Raw genomic sequence first — 24464 nt, 5'->3', positions numbered from 1 at the left:
AAAACCTATTTTTATAAAAAATTTTTTACTAAAACCGTTGGACAAATGAAATTCCTTACAACATGGAGAAAACATTGAATCAGTTTGGCTCCGTGCCCAATGAAAATTTCATAAGTCCAATTCTTTTCTTAAAAACCTTTGCAATGACCGACAGGAATCTTCCCGAGAACGAGGGTTCGGCAGTCGAGTTCCGCTCGAACCCACGTTGTAGGAAAGTTTTCTTAAAACTTATTTTGCCACCTGATTCTTTTAAAATGTAAAACTCAAAACCTGTTATCAAATAACAAAACCCTCCACATAGCGCTGGTGTGGACATCAAAACGGTCGACACCGCGCCATGAGAAGATTTTTCTTAATTAACTTCGGAAATTAATCGAGTATTGGTAAGTTTAAAACGCTATAAAAATTGCTTTTTGTATGTGTTATCACTTCTAAATAATCGAATCGTATGCTCTCTCTATTTTCACTCGCCAAATCGTAATCGATCGCTCGTTATCTAGACGCTAATAATCTCTACTCTCAATCGCATCAACCCTTACGACCCTACTATTGGATTAATTTCGGGACGAAATTTCCTAAAGGAGGGGATACTGTAACAACCCGCACCTTCGTGCGTTGTTACTACTCGACACACTCGTTACGCCTAGCACCGGAGATTCGGATCATAATGTAATCATACCAATTTTATCGCTAAATCGAAGTATAATCGAACGATTACGCATATTCTATCATTAGTACAAACCTATTTTGCATAACACTCACGATGATGTCGAATATGGGCCTAAACTACCCTTCTCGATGAGCGTGAGGTGTCAAAAATGTGAGTAATCAACGCTAACGAGGGTTATCGGGTGAGTACTATGACTCTAACCGTCATGACGATGATGGCAATATGAGTAAGTGGTGCCCCGATAATCATTGTGGCACATCACATCGAAGAACGCACTCGAAGGCACGCGTAACTCGATCACCGCACTGAGAATTGGATACATAAATACGTATATACGGCCCTTTTGTGATTAATAATAATAAATAATTTAATAATTATATAAATATATGAAAATATGGCTCAAACCGTCGAAATCGCACCAAAAACGGGATCAAAAGGCTTCCGAACGGATCAATTCGATCAGGCTAGTCCAATTGGTCAGACCGGCCCAATCAGATAGGCCAGTCCGATCGGATGGACCAGCCGATCGGATGGGCCAGTCCGATCGAATGGGCCAGCCGATCGACTGGGCCAGCCGATCGACTGGGCCAGCCGATCGACTGGGCCAGCCGATCGACTGGGCCAGCCGATCGACTGGGCCAGCCGATCGACTGGGCCAACCGATCGACTGGGCCAGCCGATCGACTGGGCCAGCCGATCCAGTCACTGTTTTGCCTTCCTTTCCCCTTCCTTGCCTATAAATACCCCTCCATTCACTCCCAAACACTTGTGTTGCTGCTCCTAACCGACCAAGACGCTCCAGCCCTCAAATCTCTCGATTTCTTCCGATTCTTGTAAGTTTTCAACCCGAATCTTGTACTTTCTTGATCCAAATGCAATCCTTCATCTTTCTACCTTTCAAATCTCAATTTTTAACCGTGAAATCAACGGATTTGGGGTGTTCTAAGGTGATGTCACCATAAAGTTCTTCAAAGGTGATGTCATCCCATGAAGAACAACTCAGATTCGGATGATTTACATACGATTCTCCATGAATCTCAACCAAATCAATGTTTTTCTAATCAAAGGGCCACGGATTTGGGATGTTCGGATAGATTTCATCACAAAGTTCTTATGAACTTCAAGTGTTGACCTCATATCATCAAGAACAACTCAGATCCAGGGCATTTCCTAAGTAAAATCAAGGTTTTTACATCAGATCTAGTGATAAAATGATCGATTTCGAGTTAAACACGGAAAAACCGACAAAAACGACCAGTTCCGACGAACGGGGTGATTCCCGGCCGATGAAACAGGTTGGAATTGACGGGATTTCAGTTGCTTAACACCTCGTCGTAACGACTCGACCCAAAACGCCGATAAACGCTCGAAAAATCATCGAAAACAGCCGAACAGGATGGCCAATCGAGTGGCCCAATCGATCGAACAGACCAGTCGATCGAGTGGCCCAATCGATCGAACAGACCAGTCGATCGAGTGGCCCAATCGATCGAACAGACCAGTCGATCGAGTGGCCCATTCGATCGAACAGGCCAATCGATCGAGTGGCCCATTCGATCGAACGGCCCATTCGATCGATCAAGCCGTCCGATCGATCAGGCCCATCCGTCCGATCGATCAGGCCCATCCGTCCGACCGACCAGGCCCACTCGATTGAGTGGCCTGTTCGACTGGGCCAGCCCAATTTCACCATTTTGTCCGATTTTAACCCAATTTTGCCCGATTTCACGCAAATCGATACCGTTTAACGCATAGTAATCTATCACTCACATAAATTGTCTGAAATCAGGACATTCTCCGGCACCGATTCCGCAAACCTAACCGAAAACGCGCTGTGAGTATACTTGACCCCTTTTATCGAATTTTGGGTGTAACATACGTTCCATAAGAACCAAACTTATCAAACGAATGATTTAATTGGACTATTTATCACTTGCGAATAACTGTTTGCATAGATATACGTGATGCTAGTACATGTATGCTAGGACTTATACTCGCGACGTCCCACCAAGACTAGTATAGTACTATTTCGCCCGACGGGGTCTAGTTATGCCATCAAGAGTCGAGCATCGAGGACTTAGCTGGTAGTATCAGTTTTGTGAGTATATATGTTGTGTATTACGTTTATGCATGTGGAAATTCGCCGCACTTTTAATCTATCACACTATCACATATCAAACCTGTATACTCGCCAATACTTTTGTATTGACAAAGTTTTAACGTATGTTGCAGGTTTAGCCGAAGTTTACATCAAATCAAGCTAGGAAGTCTAGAAACTCATCTAAAATCTAGGTTGTCGGATTTGAATTGTTCGAGAGGACAAGAAATCTGTGATGACTTACGTGATTGTATTGTTTGTTAGTATGGGATGACAAATGTAATAAATATTATCGCAATATAGTTGTTATGGATTCTCTTGAGCAATCTGATTCGCCTAGTGCCGCGCCCCGATGATTCCGCCATCGGTTGGGGTGTGACATATCATACATTAATCATGGTATTATTAAACCATATAAGCATTCCTAAGGAGTGTTATCTGAGTGTACATCAATCATATCCGGCCTAAGACACAAAAGGATCATTAATGGCCTTTAGGGCTTTGGCCGAGTCCGCTACCCTTTTAACAGGGGATCAAAATGTCCCAGCTGTCTTTGGCATATCGATGATTTTAGATAACTCGAAGGCTTGCCATAATGGCTTTCTAAAGTATGAAACATTAGTCCGCCAGGGAGGACATAAATAATCATATGGCACGAAGGCCTTGTTGCATACGACGTTATAAAATATGGTAACAAATGCCTGTTATAGAGGACATTAATTTATAATCCGAAATCTTATTAGATTAGGGGTTTTAAGATTTGAATCTAGTTCTTCACCATTGGACAGGGAGTCATAGGCTACCCTTGTCATCGTCTTGAAAGGCGATTTATTTTTATTTTGGCACATAGGCAAATCCTAGGACATCATTAATGGATGCTTACATATATACATATATGTATATATAATTATCATCATTGAGTATATCAGTCATGATCTTATCGATCTCATAGACTTTAAGGCTTGGGCATTGCCCATCACTTTCGACGATGTACCACAATGGTCATATCTGACAATGTCTCTAATGGACAATATAACATATAACCCGTGGGTGATATAGATCTTATCGGTGATTCAGGATAACACCACGAAGGGTAGTACAATAAACACACTTATATATAGGAAGTACCAGCAGCGTATCCACCATGTGTTTATTGTATTACTCTAGCTTCGTTATCTAATTCACTGTCAAGATGCATACAATCATAACCCTTGAATCGGGAAGTACTTTCGAAAGCTCCTTATGAAGATAGGAAGGCCCAAGATTGTACCTTAAATATTCTATAAAATAATAGGATCATCGTATCAGATGATATTAGTCATGATCACACTGATCATATAGACTGTAGGGTTGGGTATAACCCACCACTTTGAACAGGGGGTCATAAAGTCCACCACTAGCTTTGTCCTATTACAAATAGAACAAGGTATAGCCCATAAGCTTTTCATCACTAAGGAGGTTAATATTATGGTGACCATACTGATGATACTGGTCAGGATCGCGTTGATCATATAGACTATGGAATTTGAGCATAGCTCACCCCCCTTGGGCAAAGAATTATAAAAAATATAATTGTCTTGTCACTATTGGACAATATATTATATCTCGTAGGCAAAATATCACTAAGAGATGTTAAATAACATGATCATCATATTATTAGTCATGATCGCATTGATCTTATAGACTATTATGTTTGGACCTAGTCCAATATTTTAGACAGGAGGTCAAAGGCCATCACTGTCGTTGTCTTTCGGATAACAAGTTTAGCTTACAAGCATTTCATCACTAACGGATGTTTATAATATGATTGTCTCGTAGGATGATATAAGCCATGATTTCTACATCACTAGGCTAGATAAGGGAATTGGAAGAGTCCAATATGAGGATGACTGTTGTGATTTTTCGAATCACATTTGTCAAGAGTGCTAACACGTTCTTAGGTGTTAACAAGGATCTGAATCCCTTGAGTAGGTTTCACCATCTTGGCCGTGAAGGCTAGGTCTTACCCTTAAGATTCTTTTTAAACTGTATACTGGCAGAGAAGGAAAGATATTTATTTTATTCAGGATTTTTATCATAATCCTAATTTAAAAGTTAATACTGGCACAAATGGCCTAGTCGCGCAGACAAGTTTAATTTATAAGCCATGATCTCAAAGAATCGCGGCAGTAAGGTTTGAATCAAAGTTCATTACCTTTTCCTAACAGGGAGCTGTAGGCTACCACTGCCTTTAGTCTTATACGACATCCACTATAGCCCGTAGGCGCTTCCCTTATAAGGGATGGCTATTCTACTTACAGGGAATTTTAAATAAATCCCAATTTTCAAATTTATTACCCGTAGGCACTTCATCCTTAATGGATGGCTATTTTACTTGCAGGGAATTTTAAATAAATCCCAATTTTCAAATTTATTACCCGTAGGCACTTCATCCTTAATGGATGGCTATTTTACTTGCAGGGAATTTTAAATAAATCCCAATTTTCAAATTTATTACCCGTAGGCACTTCATCCTTAATGGATGGCTATTTTACTTGCAGGGAATTTTAAATAAATCCCAATTTTCAAATTTATTACCCGTAGGCACTTCATCCTTAATGGATGGCTATTTTACTTGCAGGGAATTTTAAATAAATCCCAATTTTCAAATTTATTACCCGTAGGCACTTCATCCTTAATGGATGGCTATTTTACTTGCAGGGAATTTTAAATAAATCCCAATTTTCAAATATGGCCTGTGTGATTTATACTGCATCACAATTTGCCCAGCATGTTAACACACTTTCAAATGTTAACATAAATTTGGAATCTTTTTGACAGGTTCTACCATCTTGGCCATGTCTGCGACGACACGTGGCTAGGTTTCACCCCTAAGATTCTCTTTTTAACATAACGCAGATCAATCTTAAGTTGAGACGTTAATTATGGATCTGAATCTAATTATGAAGATACCATCTTGGCTCTGTCTTAAATGACACCTGGGCTAGGTCTTGTCCTTTTTTAGATTTTGCCATCTTATAATAATGGTAGATCTTGCAAAAAGGAATGTTACTTTAATTTATTTCATATATTATATTCTTATATATTGAATAAATGAAATTTTGATAAAGTATTCCAATGATTTTAAAAATACTGAATTGTCCTCAAAGGAACTTAAAGGAAATAATGTTGTCCTCAAAGGGACCAAAAGATAAATACCGTTATAAAAACTTCTAAGGAAGCGATCTTCAGTAAAAGGAGTCTCTTCCTCGTTATTTTATTTCTGAATGCTTTCTCCTCGGATGTTCATTTCATTTTAGCCGTGGTACGAAGCTCAGCATCTCGGGGCTCCGGGTATGGAGAACTCCTTTTACGGCTCCTTCGCTTGGCGACGTATCCAATATATAAAATAATTGGAAGCACTAAATTCCAGATTAGAATCGGGAGTATTCCTATGTTAAGTCTAGACTCAAGTTCTATGATGTCATTAATATATTATCAAATAAGTTATTTCTGTAATAACAAATATACTCAATTTCTCAATGTAATGTTAATTTGCAAGTATATATTTTACTACCATTACGTTTCATGCGTTTTATATATTATAGCAAAATAACCAATAATAATTATGTCTTAGGATATATGATAGAAATAAATACACATTCCAACTTATACAAGATAACGATAAATTAACTAATAATTTTTAAATCGTAGCATAACCCATATGAAAAAGGGTTGGCATTTGATTCAGATAATTTTAAATTCAAAATAAAATTAAGCATACCCCATTGAAGTATCACACAAAAATATCAAAGAGTTATAATCTTAAACCTTATCGAAATCACAAGGCAAAATTGTTTTTAATCCGATAATTTGTTGAAGCGGTTCCTAAGGTTATATTCCCACGAGAAAATCCTAAAACGCCAAAAATCACCCAAACACAATTTATGGTTTCCATGCCACCGCTAATATTTCATAATTTTCTAGCTATCAATCTGGATTAATTAATATAGAACAATTGTTTTCAACCATTTAGTTAAGTTTCACGATCTTAGTTAGTAAACAATTGTTTTAAACAATAGCCATTTGTCGGTTCACTCCGAGTTCTTTTCAAACCAAACAAACAAATAAAATTAGCAAGCTTCATAATTACGTTGTACATTTTTGTAAATAGTCTAACTAATCGAACAGGTCGTGCAATACTGACCACATGCTCTTCGTGGATACGATACCCGACTTACCCTAGCTACCTATGTTAATTGAGTTTTTGACTGATCGGGATGACACGGTCTGTCAAAATGGCATCGTTGCCGGGGAGCTAGTGCGCTTAGTATTTCATTGCTTATTCAATTTTAGTTTTTAAGTTTTCTTTCTTGTATTTCTGTGATTATACATTGGGTGGTCGAGCTTGTTTGTGCAGGAACATGTTTTGGAGGCACCATCGTTCATTATGGATTGGGTAGATGATGACCCGTGTGAATGTTGCGGAAGCGAAGAGCATCTATTAAAGGATTGTTCTGTTTTCTACGAGAAGATTCAAGCATACAAGGATCGGGAAGACTCCCTCGTCGAATGGTACGGATATGGGAGGGCAGATTATGAAGATCTCAATGGTCTATCTTCATATTACCCATACGTTGAACCACCACCACTACTAGCAAATTATCAAGAATACTACTATGAACCTGAATTGCCACATTTCTCAAGTTACCGGGAGGAGTATGATGATTATTATAACGAATACCCTTAACCGGCATACGAGGAACCTCAAGATTCAATAATTTCAAAGCTTGATGCGATCCTGAATGTAATAAAAGATTCAAGGCAAGAAATTAAGATGCAATTGAAGAAGGAACTTGAGGTGAGAGATAAAGCTCACGAGGCATTGGCAAAGCAAGTGGGTCAACTCGCCGAATAACTAGCTCAACTTAGACGAGACCAAAAGATGTTGGCTAGTGGTACCATGTTTGATGGTGATATGGTGGAAGAGGTTATAGATCTTCCGGAGCAAGAAACTGAATGTTTGAACCGAGATGAAGACATAACACCGCTAGACGAGTTAGCGCCAAAAGAAGCCCAAGTTCATTCCTACCTTTCTCCCATCCTTATTACTCCAACCAACAAAGTTGGGGATGAGGGTTCGGGCATAAGCATTCGAAGGGTGGAGTTGCAAGACATCAGACACAGTTTATGTCACACCCCGATCTCCACGTGTCACTGGTGGGCCCGGTGTGGGGTACAGTGACGTGGTTGGCATCGTCATAGACAAACAACACAATATAATAATGCACAACGGAAGCAGAAATAGATTCATTTCAACTTTAATTAAAATGAAATAATAAATATCACAAGTAGTTGAAACGGATCCACAGGCGGATCAATTAAAAATGAGATATATTGTTCAACAGTTTATTTGTCGTCCGAGCTTGCGAGACTATAGTGGACGCTCTTAGGAAACAGCCAGCCTAGTTCGTATAGTACCTGCACTTAACCTTTTGGGAAAAATACGTCAGTTTACACTGGTAAATACAAATCAACCGACTCATTTTGAAAATGATTGAAAATTGATTTAAATGCACAAGGCATAAATATTTTTATTAACTTGGGATAATTATGCAATATAAACTTGTGAACGAATTACATGTACTCGTACTTTTGGTGGCCCGGGATCTGCTGTCCGGGCTAAAGATTAAATGACACACCACATTAAAGAGTTATACACGTCGGGTGTACGCCTACACCCCGTGCTCTGGTCGTGGCCATCTCGTAAGATAATGCCAAGGATATCCGGGACACGGTCAATAACCCCCCAAAGCCTAAAGTAAGACAAGACTGTTTAAACGAGTCGCACAAACTATTCAAGACTGTACACCCAAGGCGCAGGATTTGTGCGCTCGATCAAGCGGTATTCTATATACCGTACCCCAAGCCCGTATAGGGAAAATAAGTCAAAATGTATTTACCTGAGCAAGTATGAATCACAATGGGTAAGTGTAGGTAGCTTTTACTGGGCCTCCTAATCTGAAACAAAGGTTTATAATAACCTATTAGATTCCTAACGGGTCTTTTATTTAAGCTTTAGCTTTGACCGGCTAGTTTTAAGGACGATACGGTTCAAGCGCACGATTAAGCGAAAGACCGGATAGAATGTGATTTAGATCCGACAAGTTTGAATACTTGTTTAATATAGGTATACTAAATACATTCTGGATTTTGAGATAAAAATGATAACGTTTGACCCGTTTCGGTCAATTTACGCAAACTAGTTACGTAAACCGAACCGAACGCAAAAAGGGCGATACGGGTAGCCAAATGAGTCAAATGCAAGTTCCCTGAGATAATATGCTTTAAATATGATATAATATCAGTAAGTTATGTTCTATTATGCCCCGAATGGATTTAAACTCAATTTACGCCTCATAAGGGCATTTTGGTCATTTAAAAGATTATAAAAGAGTCAATTTGGAAATCTGAGTTATTGGGTCTGAATTATACAGTAAATATACTTAATTTGTCATGTTATAACAGTAGGGTATGACCCGTAGACAAAACTTATCATTTAAAATCAAACTATGCACCGTAGGGGTATTTTAGTAATTTCACAAGGGCTAAAAACGACAAAACTGGAAATCTGAGTTCAAAATCTTATACTTACTGTTATTATATGAAAATATGCTAAATACATCAGTAGGTATGAGTCTTATATGTTTAATATGAGTATAACGCTTACAATGCGCTAAAAACGCTAAAAATGCGATTTAGAGCCGTTTCCGGGTTTTTAAAAGAAAGCTGAGATTTTTATATTTCCAGAATGCCCAAAATAATTTATTTAACAAATAAAATCAGTAGAAAAAGGTTTGGGGTCAAAAGAATGTATAAAACTCATTTTATGGCTTAAACGGTCAAAACCGGCATTAACCGAATCGACTTAGCGACGTATGATCCGATCAGCCAAAAATTAATTAAAAATCTTCAAAAATCCCAGAATATTATATAACATCAGTGGGTAAAAAGTTTTATATCGAAAAGTGGCCTTAAATAGGTTATACGCTAAATGCGCCGTTTATTAAACATAAAGATATAGTTTTACGCTATCGGCCATAACTCAAAATCTGGACCACCAACTGACCTCAAATTTTCGGTGCAAGTTTATAAATTAATAATAAAGATTTATACTCTTTCACTTTTCCAAAAATCACGTTTTATATCAAAAAGGGCAAAATAGTCAACTTTTAAGCATAATCGGAAACATGCATATGGATCGGTTAAGCATAGACTTAAGTTGTAAAAATTCCAGAGAGTTGAACTTAAATAAAAATGGTCAAAAGTAAACTCTAATACAGATCTCAAACATGCATGCACGGATCCGAATCGAGAGTCAACGAAAAAGTCGTTTTGCAAGACTTTCGGTTCCGATTCGTGTTTATACTAAAGATTGTCGAGTTGATTATGATAAAACACATTCTTATATTCATTATAATTTATTTTTGATGATCAAACTGATTGCATGTCATCCACATTACCATTTATGCTATATTTCGCAAAAACGATTTCTGTTGACTTTTTAAGAACACCTTTGACTCGACAAATAGCATGCTTAGAGTGGGAATCAGAGAATACCCTTTTGAGGGTTTGTTTCCCACATAAATACCAACTTATAAGTGGTTTCAATTTGAGAAATGACAGAGCCAAACTCGTTTAATCGAAAAGTCAAACTATATGAACAACGATTTGACTTTTAACTAATAATCTATGCTAGAACGGATTAGAGGATGATATGAAGGCTTACAAAGGTTCTAATGAAGCTTAGATAACACTAGGAGGCTGCCTTGTCGATCAGATTATCCCTGGAGAAGCCTTGTGAATTCTTGAAGTTGTGAGTGTTCTTGTTACTATTACAAGAACTCAAAATGTGATGCCTTTGATCAGATTTTAAGGAGTTTTAGAGGTTATGAGAGGCTACCAAGTGTCCCATATTGCATGTCCATCTATTGGGGGGAAATGGAGGTGATACCAGCTGTCAAGCACTCAGAATTTGGACTCAACAGCAGCTGATCGCAAAAAGCTGCACCTGGGCTACCAAACTTTGATTAAAAATGGCAGCTTTGGTCCTTGTCTTTGCACGCGAGGTTTTGGCTATGAATCTTGACTCGTAAACCCTCAAATCTGGTTTTTAAGAACCTTGGGACATTTACCAACATGGTAATGTCCTCGGATAACTTTGCGCTCACCCGAAAATCCATGAAATTCGACGTTGACGCTTTTAACCCCTCAAGTACGGTTTTGGTCATAACTTTCTCATACGATAACGAAACTTCATGAAATTTTTACCACATATTCTAGTGAGTATATTTTAGCATTACAAAGCTTCGGGTCTGCCAAAAGTTCACTCAGAGGTATAAATTCAACATGTTGACACTTTTAGCCCCTATAGTTTGTAATTCCTCACTTTTGTGCAATTTCCGCTTCGTATGATCCATGATCCATCCGTTTAAGGTTATAAACATTATGTAGGATTATTATAGAGTCTATTTATCCATTGTTGACACTTTGGACCCTTACGTTCCATAGTTTTCACCGTTTGTCAACTTTAGTCCCTCTAAAGTTTGTTTTTGCATATGCAAAGTCTATGACACGTGTCAATACATTATTGGACGTAAATTTTTGAGGTTTTACAGTTTATTAAGACCTTAACTTTAGTCTCAAGAATGGGATGTGTGTTTCAAGGGCGGGTTAATCTTGGGTAACCATTTTCTATGTGATTATTCACTTTACCGCTAAATGTTTTGAAAATTGTAAAAATCATGACCGGGTATGACATTAGACCTTAACTTTAGTCTCAAGAATGGGATGTGTGTTTTTCGTTCGACCCCCATGAAAGTGAAAAACATATTTGCTTGAGCGCAAGCAAAAGACAAGTGTGGGGATGTGATACGTGGTCGAAAACTGGTGTTCGTATATGTTTAAGTTGATGTTTTTACGTGATTTTTAGTTTCGTTTAGCCTACTTTTGATTAGAGTTGTGTTTTGCAGGTCTAACGGAGTTTAAGGAGCTATTCGAGAGCTTTACGGACCACCGGGACGGAAAACGCATCAACCGGGATAAAGAAATGGGAAAAACGGAAATCCCAACTTGCAGGCACCGTCGCCGACGCCCTCCTGGGCCGTCGGCGACGCATCACAGATGTCTCATCGGAGAAAATGCAAACGTAGACAACAAAATAAGCCGTCGGAAGAACTTGGAAGCTGCACAAGGCGTCGCCGACGCCACTCTTAACTGTCGACGACGACCTCCCGTTGTCCATGTCGCAGAATTTGTTGTTTGAATGTTTGGGGATGGGTTGCAAGGTTTCCTTTGGCCAATTTTGGGGAGTTACGAGTCTTGGGAGTTCAAAAACACATTGGGGAGCCATAATCGAGGATCTTCTTCATCTCTAACATTCACCTAGCAACCCTAACCTCTAACCCATCATCAACCACACTTCAAAACCCTAGTCCACCATCACCATCATCTTCATCCTTTCACACTCACCTTCCAAACCCTAACCTTCATCCTTCCTTCAAGCCTCAAGGTCATGGCATGGTGTTCGTGTTCGTCATCCGGTGATCGCGTCCCTTCGACCATGAGCTGCAAGTCTCCTCGGTTTCACCCCGGTGTAGATTGTTATAAGATTTTCTAGGGTTTACACATTTGTGTTTAGTTTGATTTTGTGACAAGTTGTTTAGTATTTGAAACCTCTGATAATTTCCTTGCATTTGTTTCGAATTCGTAAATTGTCGAGTGATTATAAAATTTGACTTTGCGAAATGGTTATGTGCAATCATGCCTTATCTTAGGTTAGGATTTACATGTCCGAGGTAACGAAGTGCATTGCGGTCTGTTGTCTATGACGTTGATGGCTTTCGGCACCTAAGCTTCGTGATAGAAATCTGTTAATCACTATATGCAACTAAATCAAGGTAACATGTAGGAACCCTAGGTCTTACAATTATCGAACCAGGTGTGGAACTTGTTTCTAATTTATTGTTCTCAACCATTTAGTTAAGTTTCGCAATCTTAGTTAGTAAACAATTGTTTTAAACACTAGCCATTTGTCGGTTCACTCCGGGTTCTTTTCAAACCAAACAAACAAATAAAATTAGCAAGCTTCATAATTACGTTGTACATTTTTATAAATAGTCTTACTAATCGAACAGGTCATGCAATACTGACTGCATGCTCTTTGTGGATACGATACCCGACTTACCCTAGCTACCTAGGTTAATTGGGTTTTTGACTGATCGGGATGACACGGTCTATCAGTCGGTCATACTCTATGATGACCCATAACCTGATTTTATTAAGTAGTACAATTTTATGTATGACACGAAATAAAAGTAACTAGGTTATCTAACGTAGTTATATGATGAGCTAAATACTAAGAGGTAAGTGGGTTAAAGCTAAATATAAGTAAGTAGCTAAACTCAAGGGGCTAAAGTTGGAGCCATAATATTTACTTTGTATGATAAATATAAGGAACTAAACTTAGGCCGACGCGAACCAAAATAGGTCAAACAAGTAAAAATGAGTTTTTAGTGGTAAACATTTGCTAATGCAAACCAAAATGGGTCGAACAAGTAAAAATGGATTTTTGGTGGTAAACCAATGAATTTTGAAAATATGTACCTATGGTGCAAATCGTAACGGGTCAAATGAGTAAGATGGTAAGTGTGAGCTTTCTTTTGGCAATAAACATTACGTGGTTAGTCGAATCGCCAGAAGGATAAGCTATGAACGGGTCAAATGGATAAACGGGTCAAATGGTGATGTTATCACCATTTGAATATGACATTTGATGCTTTGTTTGTTAAGTCTTATCATTACAGGTAAGCATAATGTAAGGACATGCATTGCCAAGAATTAGAAAGTGAGAATTGTAAAGTATTGATAATGAGTCAATGTCTTGACCCACGCCAGGTGTAATTGGTCATACTCTTGGTGAGGGCTTATGGTCCGACTAGAGTTGGTTGAGTCAAGGGTGGACACTATACTACCTCAAGTGAGGTATATCTAGTATTTGGGTAAAACGGCCTTTAGAGCCGAGGACATGTCTATGACACGAATTTCGACCAGATGGCTTTTAAACCACTAAATCATTGGGAACTTTTATGTCCTTAAGGACTTAATAAGTCTAAATCGGATAACGAGCTAAATGTGCCCGCTAGTTTTCATTTAAAATTATAAAAAGTTTTCCAGTTCGAAAAAGGGCTAAAATTGACTAAAACACCGTTGGATAATGTTTTGGGAAAACTACCTCAAGGTAGATCTAAAAATGAGTTCTTTGATAGAATTGATCATCCCGATAATATAAGAAAATAGGAGGCATGAACTCGAATGCATAATGCCCCCAAACAGGTCGTTACGTAATAAACTCAAACCGAATAGTAAGAGCGAAAAACTCAAGGAATATGGGCTGTGCAGTGGGTTATAGTTTAAGAAGTGTAGAGGAATAATTCTCTAAAGAATTAAAAGAAAAATGGACCGAATTGGATGTGAATTGGATTATAGAGGAATAAACCTCTGAAAAATAAAATTTGTTTTTCTTTGTTATTTTAATCGCGTTTGACCGTTTAACTCAAAGACTAATTGTTTTTAGTGTTTATGTTAGGCTTTTACAAAGGCGGGAACAGGACGGACAACCAAGCATGCGAAGAACCGAACACTATTAATCCGGTCTCTTTGGAGACGTTCGCAGGAAGGTTGAAGCATGATCATGAATGACAAAGTTTTTTTATTTTAAAACTTTAATATATCTAAACTGTAAATTAAGTGTATTAATCCATTATGTCGGTCCGTCTGGGTTATCAGTTAACCGAGGCACGTTAGTTATTCATTTTTTTTAATCTGAGACCAAATCGTCCGAATATGTAAGATATTTGGTAATAACGGGATAAAGTGTTATAGTACGCAGTTGTTATTTTAAGTTTAAAAAATGTGTTCGATTTATCTAAAAAATAAAACATTCATACAGATGTTAGTATAGTAGTAAAGACATAATAAGTTATGAATGTTGTAAGATCAACAAAGTACAACATAAATAAATAATTCATAGGTTATCAACTAAAGCGGATTATGAGTTTATATAACATATGATACAGTTGGCTAAAAATAAAAAATAATAATTGGGTAATTGCTTAAATAATAAACAAATGTGTTTGAAAGAGAGGAGGTATTACCACGTGACATTATTTGGAATTATTTATTATGAGTTATATATATATATATATATATATATATATATATATATACATATATATAGAAACAGGATCAGGAGAAAACGCCCTAAAGTTTGAGAACAGTGAGAACGCATCTTTGATGGAACACGTGGCGCTGGATATAATCAGGGTGCGAGGGGCTTTCTTTTCTTTTTAATCTTCTTTTTTTCCCAATTTCGTGTGTCACATGCGGCTTCATTTTTGGCGTCTAAGATTATTTTGGCGTTAATTAGATTCATTAACTACTTGGCGTTTTACTGTTTTTTTGGATTTGTCTCGTTGAATTAATTGTTTTTGTGTCACATAGATAATTTTTTTTGGAGTTATGGCGTTTCCCAGGTCAATTTTTTGGCGTTCGTGGCGTTGTTAATAGTTCATTACCATTCATTAATATTTCATAAGATTACAATAAGACAAAATCAAAACAAACTAATAGTCTTCTGTGTATGCGATTACATCAGAGTTGTGCCCATCCTTTGTTCCTCACTTTCTTCAGATTTATCATCATCATATTTTAGATTGGCGTATAACGCCATCATCTCGTCTCTTCTTTGCCGCATCCTATACTTAAATATCATTGCAACCCTGGATCTTGCATCGTTCGAAGGTGCTAAATCACAGAGTTGTTCAAGGAGATATAGCCTCTCTGTCTTCAACATTTCCTCAATCGGCAATAAATATTTCACCCCGTGTTGATAAGTCACTTCAACCGTTCCTGCTTCTTCATGCACCACTCAACTGCTAACTGTTGGTAGAGGAGTATCATCAATTTTATCATCATCTTCTGCTGGAAATTTTCTCTCCAATCTTCTTATTAGCGTTCGAGTTCTTTCACAATCGTTGGCCATTGGAACCCCAAGGGCCAGAATATCCCTCTGAACCCATTCACCCACACTAAGTATGGATTTGATTGTCCTGACCTTCACCCTTCTCCTATCAGAGAACTTTAGGATGAAACGTCTCTCCGACCTTTCAAACCTCCATGCAATAACCTTGGCCATTTGTTTAAGTTTCATGGCGTTTTGGACAATACGTGGCGTTTTAGATAATGTGTAGAGTGTTTAAGTTGTTTTTACATTTTCTACTTTTATAATGAGTTTTTTTCCCGCGCATGTAGGATGCAGTCTATAAAGTGACAGGTAATTATGGTGTTTGAAAAGATAAACAAATTCAACAGATAATTATAGCGTTTTGAAAAGATAAATAAGTTTAATTTCCCAGGGAATGGATTTTAATATAATAAATGTTAGTAATATAGTTTCCGTCGCTTCAGTTTACTGTTTTGTAGTTACTGTTTGTTCAGCTTCATCTGTTTATCGTTTCAGTTTACTGTTTGTAGTTAACGTTTCTAGTTACCTTTTCGAGATTTTGGCGTTTTGTATTTTTAATGGGGTTTAGATAAAGATTGCACTTTGTTCTATTTCTCTTGTACCTGGTTTTATACTTTTTTTTTATTTTTTAATAATATTTGTCTAAAGTAATTTTATTATTATTTGGGAGTTTTTGGGCGTTTTATGGCATGATGGCGTTTCACAAACATTTGCGAGAACCGCGAGAACCAATGTGAACACAACCTAAAATATCTAAAAAATCCTAAAAAAACCTACCCCCCCCCCAAGCTAAATGCTAAAAACTAAAACCCCCAAAAAACCTAACCCCCCCCCCCAAAAAAAAAAAAAAAAAAACCTACTTTTTGCTACTAAAAGTAGCGATTTTTTTTATAAAAAAATATTAATAAAAAAATTTTTGTGTTTTTTTAGCTATTTTTTGGCATTTTTGGTTGTGTTCACATTGGTTCTCGCGGTTCTCGCAATAAAGGGTAGTTCCTAACGGATCTTTGTCCTATATATATATATATGAGAAGGATCCGTTAGGAACCACCCTTTATTGCGAGAACCAATGTGAACACAACCAAAAATACCTAAAAAAATCAAAAAAACACTCAAAAAAAGTTTTAATATCTTTTTAAAAAAATGGCTATATTTCGTCACAAAAAAAAAAAAAAAAAAATCGAGTAACAATTATCCATGCATATGTGCATATGTATCATTTCTTTGACATATTCCGTATTACATTACTAATATCAGACAATTGCACTTTCATTTACACTACCATTCATAATACACTATATTTTACATTAACAATATTAGAAATGCACATGTGCGTCTATATGTATGAACTTGTTATAACATTGACAACACTAGAAATGCGTATGTGCATCTATATGTATGAACATGTTATAACGTGTTTTGGTACACCACTTTGAATACACTTTCCCTTTCATCTATCATACCATCCATAATACACTACCATTACCTCCTACCATCCGTAATACAATACCATTGCCTCCTACCATCCATAATACAATACCATTACCAATATTTCACTTTCTTACATGTACATCAACACCCTTTATACCATCCAAACAACACATTACATCATGAAGTGACAAATATAATCAAACCATCAACCACTAGATATAACTAACCAAAACACATGTATATGGGCCTACTTCATCATTTAAAATCATAAACTTTTTGTACCAAAACACGTTATATCATGGTTATACATAATGATGCACATGTGCATTCTTAATATTGGTAATGTAAAAAGTAGTGTATTGCGAATGGTAATGTAAATGAAAGTGTATTTTTCTACTACTGGTAATATATTACAGAATTTGTCCAAGAAATGATACATATGCACATGTGCATCCATAACTGTTGCTCGAAAAAAAAACGTTTTTTTTTTGTAAAAAAATATAGCGATTTTTATAGAAAAATATTAAAAAAAATTGTGTGTTTTTTCGATTTTTAGGTATTTTTTTGCGTTCACATTGGTTCTCGCGGTTCTCGCATGAACCCTACCCTCTCTATATATATATATATATATATATATATATATATATATATATATATATATATAGAGAGAGAGAGAGAGGCCGGTTATCATACAAATAACCTAATCGTACATTATGTACGCGTCGTCCACAGCCGTCGGATCATCTTTCATAAACAGCGCCTTTTTCTATTAAAAATGTCAACATAGGATTAATAAAAAGGAAACCGCCAAGGTTAAAATCATCAAATTTAAGATCAAAGCACCTGATAAACGGCGAACAAAACCTCAAAAATCATAACGTCAAAAATCATAACGTAAGATCCTAAATCAAAACCAAAACCGAAATTATAACAGTTAACCAGAACGATTCTTATTCACCAAATGGATCGATTCTTATGCACTGACTATCGAAGAAGATGGTGCAGATTGACAAATCATGTGCGAAAACGTTGATAATGTAAATGCGAATTCGGTATAAAAAAAGAATTCTTTGACATTTCATATAGTTTGCGAATTCATGGGATGCATATGCTATATCAGTAAAAAAGTTAAGAATTCTTTGAAATTTCATATAGTTTGCGAATTCATGGATGCATATGCGATATCAGTAAAAAAGTTAAGAATTCTTTGAAATTTCATATAGTTTGCGAATTCATGATAATACAAATGCGATATCAAACTTTTCAATATCCCCTTCATATAGTGTGCGATTTCATATAAATTAAACATGCGATATCATAGAAAGGGATATTTAAATGTTTGTTTCTTACAGTTTGCGAATTTCTTTCGAATAAAATGCGATTTCGAATAAGGCTGCAACAAAAACTTTAAAAAAAATAAAATTTGTAACAAAAATACAAAAATACAAAAAAAAAAAAAACTTACCAATCATAAAAACTAAAAATGATATTATTTTATATAAAAAACCATAATTTATTAACGATGTGACTATAATTTGACATGTAATGATGAATTTTACAATAAATACTACTGAACTTACCACCCTACCTATATAATAAATTTACTATATTAATATAAAAAACCTTGATAACTACCTTCCATATTAAAACATATAATACCAAATAAAACACACACAAAACACACAGACACAAACAAAAATGGCATCTGAAGATATGGAAAAAATTAAAAACATTGCAATCAAGGAGCTATTGTCAACTCGCACGTTGACAGAAATAAGCACTGATGTCAACTCTTCTCATCTGGTTCTTGATGTGCAGGGCAAAATCCTTGAACAAATCAAGAACAATCAAGCAGTATGGGAAAAGCTACTTCAAGAACCACCATCAAGCTTCAGGGACAAAGCTTTGGATCACATAAAAGAGCAATCTCGAGCTGATAACTTAGCCTTCTCTTTCCTGACAGATGCTCTGAACACGGTGTAGGAGAAGATGGAGTTCAGCTCTACTGAACGTGACAAAATCTTTGCTCCAAGTAACTAAATTTCTGTTAAATCATTTTATGGTTGTAGCTGTGTTTGACAATAACCAATATTTTGTATTTTGGATATATGTTTTGAACAAATATTATGCTTTAATCTGATTTAAAAATCGCATGAATGAATTAGGGATCTTTGCCACTATAACATAAAAAAAAAAAAAAAAAAACAAGATAACTCAACATCGCATGTATTAAAGGAGAAATCGCATTTGAAAAATCATATAAACTAAAATTAAACTGATGCATATAAAAATCGCATGTTTATAATACTAAAATCACATGTGAAAATTGATATACATTAATGAATATAAAATCGCATGTGTTTCTTATAAATTCGCATTTACATTTAAAAACACATTACTCATCCTCGTCATCTTCATCTCCAGACACCTCTTCCCACTGATCTTCTTCTTCAGATCCATCATCACTGACGTAATCTTCAAAGTCATCTTCCTCTTCGTCGTCTTCACCCTCATTGTCTTTGTCTCTCACACCATCTTCAATCTGCACACCCTTCATCTTCTTTTTTCCCTGTTTACCTTGTTGTTTGGCTTTAAGCTCGCCGCAAGTCCGAATGTCATGACCTTTTTCATTACATACGCTACATGTCCTTGACCTTTTCCCTTTGCGGCTGATCATTTGTTCCTTCTTAGATTTAATCCTTCTATGCGAGCCGCGGCCTTTGTTTCTTATACCAGCAGGCACACGAACAGTAGGGGGAGCATTAGTTAATGGTTGTTGATAACCAATCAACTTTGAAAATCGGTCAAATTTTGGATCAAGTTGCTTGGTTATGCGACTCTGATCAACTCTCTCTTTAAGCTGCATCATTTGATCCCTCACTAAGACAAGTTGATCAAAGTCGGAAATCAAATTACTAACCAAATACTCCCCTGTGTGGATGATTTCACGAGCAATCCGTTTAGCCCTCTGATGCACATCCTTGCCCCCCACATTTAGATTGTACTTAACATTTAACTCATTCGGCACAACATCCTTCGTCCATCTCTTCATAACATATTTGTTTGGTATTTCTTTAACACCAAACATTTTGAAAAGAAAATATATGTGTTTGCATAGCAGCCCATACTGCTCAAAACGCAAACAGCTACACTGTGCAGTTACATCATTCTCGAGATTCTTGAACCACACCTAGCAAATAACCAAAAAAAAATTAATAATAAGGTTTAAAATCGCATGTATAAACATAACAATATCGCATGTTTAACAATCATGTAAGTGAGTCAAATTAATATCGCATGTGGAACATAACAATTTCGCATTTCTAAAAAAATAATGTAAAATAAATAAACTAAAATTGCATATGTAATGTAACGGATTCGCATATCTAAAAAAACATGAAAAATACCTCCAATAAACCATCTCCATGTGCTTTAAAATCCTTCAACAATATTCTGATACGTGGACCTTCAACTTCGGTGCCCATCGGCAAACATTCGGAAATTGTTCCATGTATCTCTAATTGCTGATCAAAAAATATAGACCTGGTGTAGATCTTAGCAGCATCTTTTTCCAATGTAGTTTGACTCCAATCAGCTGGCTCAGTATATCTTGAAATATGATCATTTTTCCTATGATTGAACCTTTGAACATCCATTGCCCCATCAAAATGATTCATAAACTCTACGAGTGTGAGTTGTGAATTAGCAACCTGACAAAAAAAATGGTTCTCACTCTCTGATCTTGAAGTTGTTCTCATAAGACCTGACATTGGCTCATGCCGGTAAAAAGCCGGAATCCACATGGATCTCATCCCAAACATATCATCAATCCATTTGTTTTCAGTGAGACCAAACTCAATCATCACCAACTTCCACTGCCTCTCGAATTCTTCGGGCTCAATCGAATCAGTCCAAACAATGTCGCACATCCTCCTTTTAAACTCATCATTATTGCACAACTCATGCCTAACCTTTAACAAATAAATGCATTTTAAATCAGTCTATTACAAAAAGCTATAATAATTAAAAATAACACCAACAAAAACACCAAAAATGTTGCATGCTCTACCTTATCTGCCACTTTTTTCATTATGTGCCACATACACAATATGTGTCTGCTAATAGGGAAAACCTCCTCAATAGCCTGTTTCATAGCAGGGTCTTGATCCGTCACTACAACATTAGGCTGTCGACCAAATAACTTTAAAAATGAATTTAGAAGCCATTTATATGATTCAATACTCTCTGATGCCAACAACCCAGTTGAGAGTGTTACATTCCGACAGTGGTTGTCAATGCCTGTGAACGGGACAAACACCATCTTGTACCTGGACAACAAATGTGAAATCACATTTATTATATGCGAATTAATAAAAATCAAATGCGAAACCAGAAGGAAAAGCATGCGATATATTCAACACCACTCTTGTAACAACTGCCACTAAAATCCATAATGGTAATTAGCTATTAAGGAAACCCTAATTGAGAAACCCAAGGGATTCCGCATAAACCCTAAAATTTTCATAACAATCGGAATCAGGATCAGTGCCCCTAAAACTCAGGGGGGTTAAACCCTAGTGGATATTTATCCTCTAAATTTGTTGTAGAAACGAAATATGTTCGTTTAACTTACTCAGCAAGACTACTTAGACACGAAGCAACCTAGGCTAGAAAGTAGACCCGTCGCGCCACGCGACGGGTACACATGTCTTCTTCGCGTGGCGCGAGGGAGGACATTTTCCAGCTATAAATAGGGGACGTTGGCACTTGAAGTTCGGTGTTCATTCGATGTCCCAACTCTCAATACTCTCTGAGTTATAGTCGAAACAGTTCACAACACACACAATTCACGAAGTGCTGCCGCAATCAGGGTAATAACTCGATCGCTATTATGATTCAACGTCCGATCGATTATAACTATCCAACGATTGTCCGAGTGCTGCTCAAATTGAGCTTGTACTTTGATTATTCGTCGTGATTTCGACTTGAATATTAGAGTGTTGTTCGAATTCGGACTATGCTCTGTTATTCGTTGTGAATCCGATTGAATTATTAAGTATTGCACTTGTTAATCATTGTGAGGGTTTAATCTCGTGAATTGACGTAACTGCTGAATTAGTTACTAACCTGTTGTGTGTGCATTATTATTAAATTAGGTTTAATCAAGGCTAATCAGTAGGCTTATACCTTGCCCGTTAAATCTGCAATGTGAGTCATTCTCTTTTTATCAACTATTTTACAATACTCCAAATTATTTTCAAAATGTTATAATTACAGGGATTAAGTCGTGGTTATCTTGACCGCTGGTTAGTGGGGTATTGTGCACATTACTAATTTCTCACCGTTAGGCAATAAGCCCTAACATGGGTTAGGCTAATAAGACCTAACAGTGACAAAACATCACTAATTGGGTGACTGGACCCAATAGTGGTATGACCATCGTCACACGGGTGGCAAGACCAGATATTAATTAAGATACTGCCATAGTAATCGCTCTTATGCTGTAATTTATAACTATATGTCATTTTATCAAAATGAATGATTCACTCAGTATTTCCCCGCTGACAAAACTTTTTTACAACATGTTTCAGGTGACCTACTAAATTAAGTACACGTGCTACGGAGCACTATCAAGCTTGAAGTGGTGGCTCAAATAAAATAAATAAACATGTTTGTAAAATAATGAAATTATGATATTTACGGGGTTTATCCTAAATGTAAATAAATAATACTCGGGCAAAATTTTCAAGTTTAAAACGATCCTGTTAAGACTTCCGCTATAAAAATAAATACCACGGGATTTTCTGTCCCGCGGCTCCCGAAACGGGTCAAACCGGGTCGGGGGCCGTGACAACTCTGTTGTCTACACTTGCGATATTGAACACTCATTAACAGACAAAAACATGCGAAAAATCAGTAACATAACATGTTTGTCTTTGAAACGGTTACCTGTTTGTCTTGAAGGTTGCATCGAACGATATCACATCGCCAAATTCCATATAGTTAAGCTTGCATAAACCATCAGCCCAGAACAACCCAGTTAACCGTTTGCCATCATCAACAGAGTATTCAAATGAATAATCAGCTAAATACTGTTTTTTGTCAGTCATCCTATTAATCACCATGTCAGCGTCATACTCTCCTATATAGCTGTTTATTCGCTTTCTAAAATTTTTGCAATCATCAACCGTGGCACCAACGTTCTCGAAACCACCATAATGTTTCCTCATTATATGGAAAGCTTTGACAGGACCAAGGTTTAAAGTGCCAAGTTCCCAAACCATCTCCTCCTGGACATCTGACAATTGTCTGTAAGCTGGGAGCATGTGAATGTCATTTTGACAAACAAACTTATGGTTATGACCATCAACAAATCTCTTGACTGTATATAATCTACCATCAACAGTGCAAATCACAAGTTGAGCTTTGCATCCGGTCCTAATAGTCCCCCTGTTCCTGGTTTTGAATTGCTTTTTTGACTTGGAATTATCATCAATACACACAGGCTTATGTCCCTCTTTAGAACAAACAAAATACTTAGTTTTGATTATACCACCACTGTATACTTCGCCACCTTTCCGAATAGAAAAACCAGCTAACTTAGCATATGATTGATAAAACGCATATGCTTGTTCAATGGAGATAAATTGCATCCCAACAACAGGTGTAGCTGATGCCTGCACTTCCGGAGTGTAAACCCTTTCATCTACATGAATCAAAATAAAAAACATAAAAAGTCATACAAACCACATGCGAATTGTCTGATAAATACATGCGAAATGATGATATTGATTAATCAGAATTACATATGCGATTTATTATGTAATCAAATGCGAAATTACAAAAAAAACAAAACCAAATGCGAATTGTAATGAGTAAAAACATGCGAAGTTATACATGCTGCTTCTCAAAACAATACATAAGTATCATCAACATTCAAACTACAAAAACAGCTACAACAATGCTACGCTTAAACAAAAAACAATTATACGAACAAATTTAGATATCTGAATTAACATAATTACCAATAGAAATCTCGTTTGCAGCACTTGAACTTGAAACTGGAATTGGAATTGGATTTGCAGGTCGCGGATTTAAAACATCCTCAATTAAAACTCTCTGATATGCAGATAATTGAACATGATCACCAATCGGTCGATTTCCTTCAAAATCATCTTCTGTTCGTCCAGTGCTACTCTGTG

General features: G+C 36.6%; 1 protein-coding gene across 1 annotated transcript; it reads right to left on the bottom strand.

Annotated features, from left to right (window-relative positions):
• Positions 1 to 19657: 19657 nt before the first annotated feature.
• LOC118480268 (protein FAR1-RELATED SEQUENCE 2-like) lies at positions 19658 to 23387 on the bottom strand. Its single transcript, XM_035975028.1, has 5 exons — positions 23212 to 23387; positions 21539 to 21590; positions 21332 to 21448; positions 20996 to 21233; positions 19658 to 19884 (listed from the first exon to the last, which is right to left on the bottom strand). Exons 1-5 carry the CDS (start codon positions 23385 to 23387, stop codon positions 19658 to 19660), a joined length of 810 nt encoding a protein of 269 aa, XP_035830921.1.
• Between the last annotated feature and the right edge of the window lie 1077 nt (positions 23388 to 24464).

The sequence above is a fragment of the Helianthus annuus genome, chromosome 7 (assembly GCF_002127325.2).
Source record: "Helianthus annuus cultivar XRQ/B chromosome 7, HanXRQr2.0-SUNRISE, whole genome shotgun sequence".
Lineage (NCBI taxonomy): Eukaryota > Viridiplantae > Streptophyta > Magnoliopsida > Asterales > Asteraceae > Helianthus > Helianthus annuus.
The sequence above is the reverse complement of the archived record's forward strand: the minus strand, read 5'-3'. Positions and strand labels throughout refer to the sequence as shown.

Excerpts from the sequence above, each read along its gene's own strand:
- LOC118480268 (XM_035975028.1), bottom strand. The coding sequence starts at position 23,387 with ATGGTGATTAATAGGATGACTGACAAAAAACAGTATTTAGCTGATTAT. Across the intron at positions 21,591-23,211 it reads GCAACCTTCAAGACAAACAG|GTACAAGATGGTGTTTGTCC; the intron begins GTAACCGTTTCA and ends TTTGTTGTCCAG. Across the intron at positions 19,885-20,995 it reads AACAACTTCAAGATCAGAGA|GTCATGACATTCGGACTTGC; the intron begins GTGAGAACCATT and ends GTAATGAAAAAG.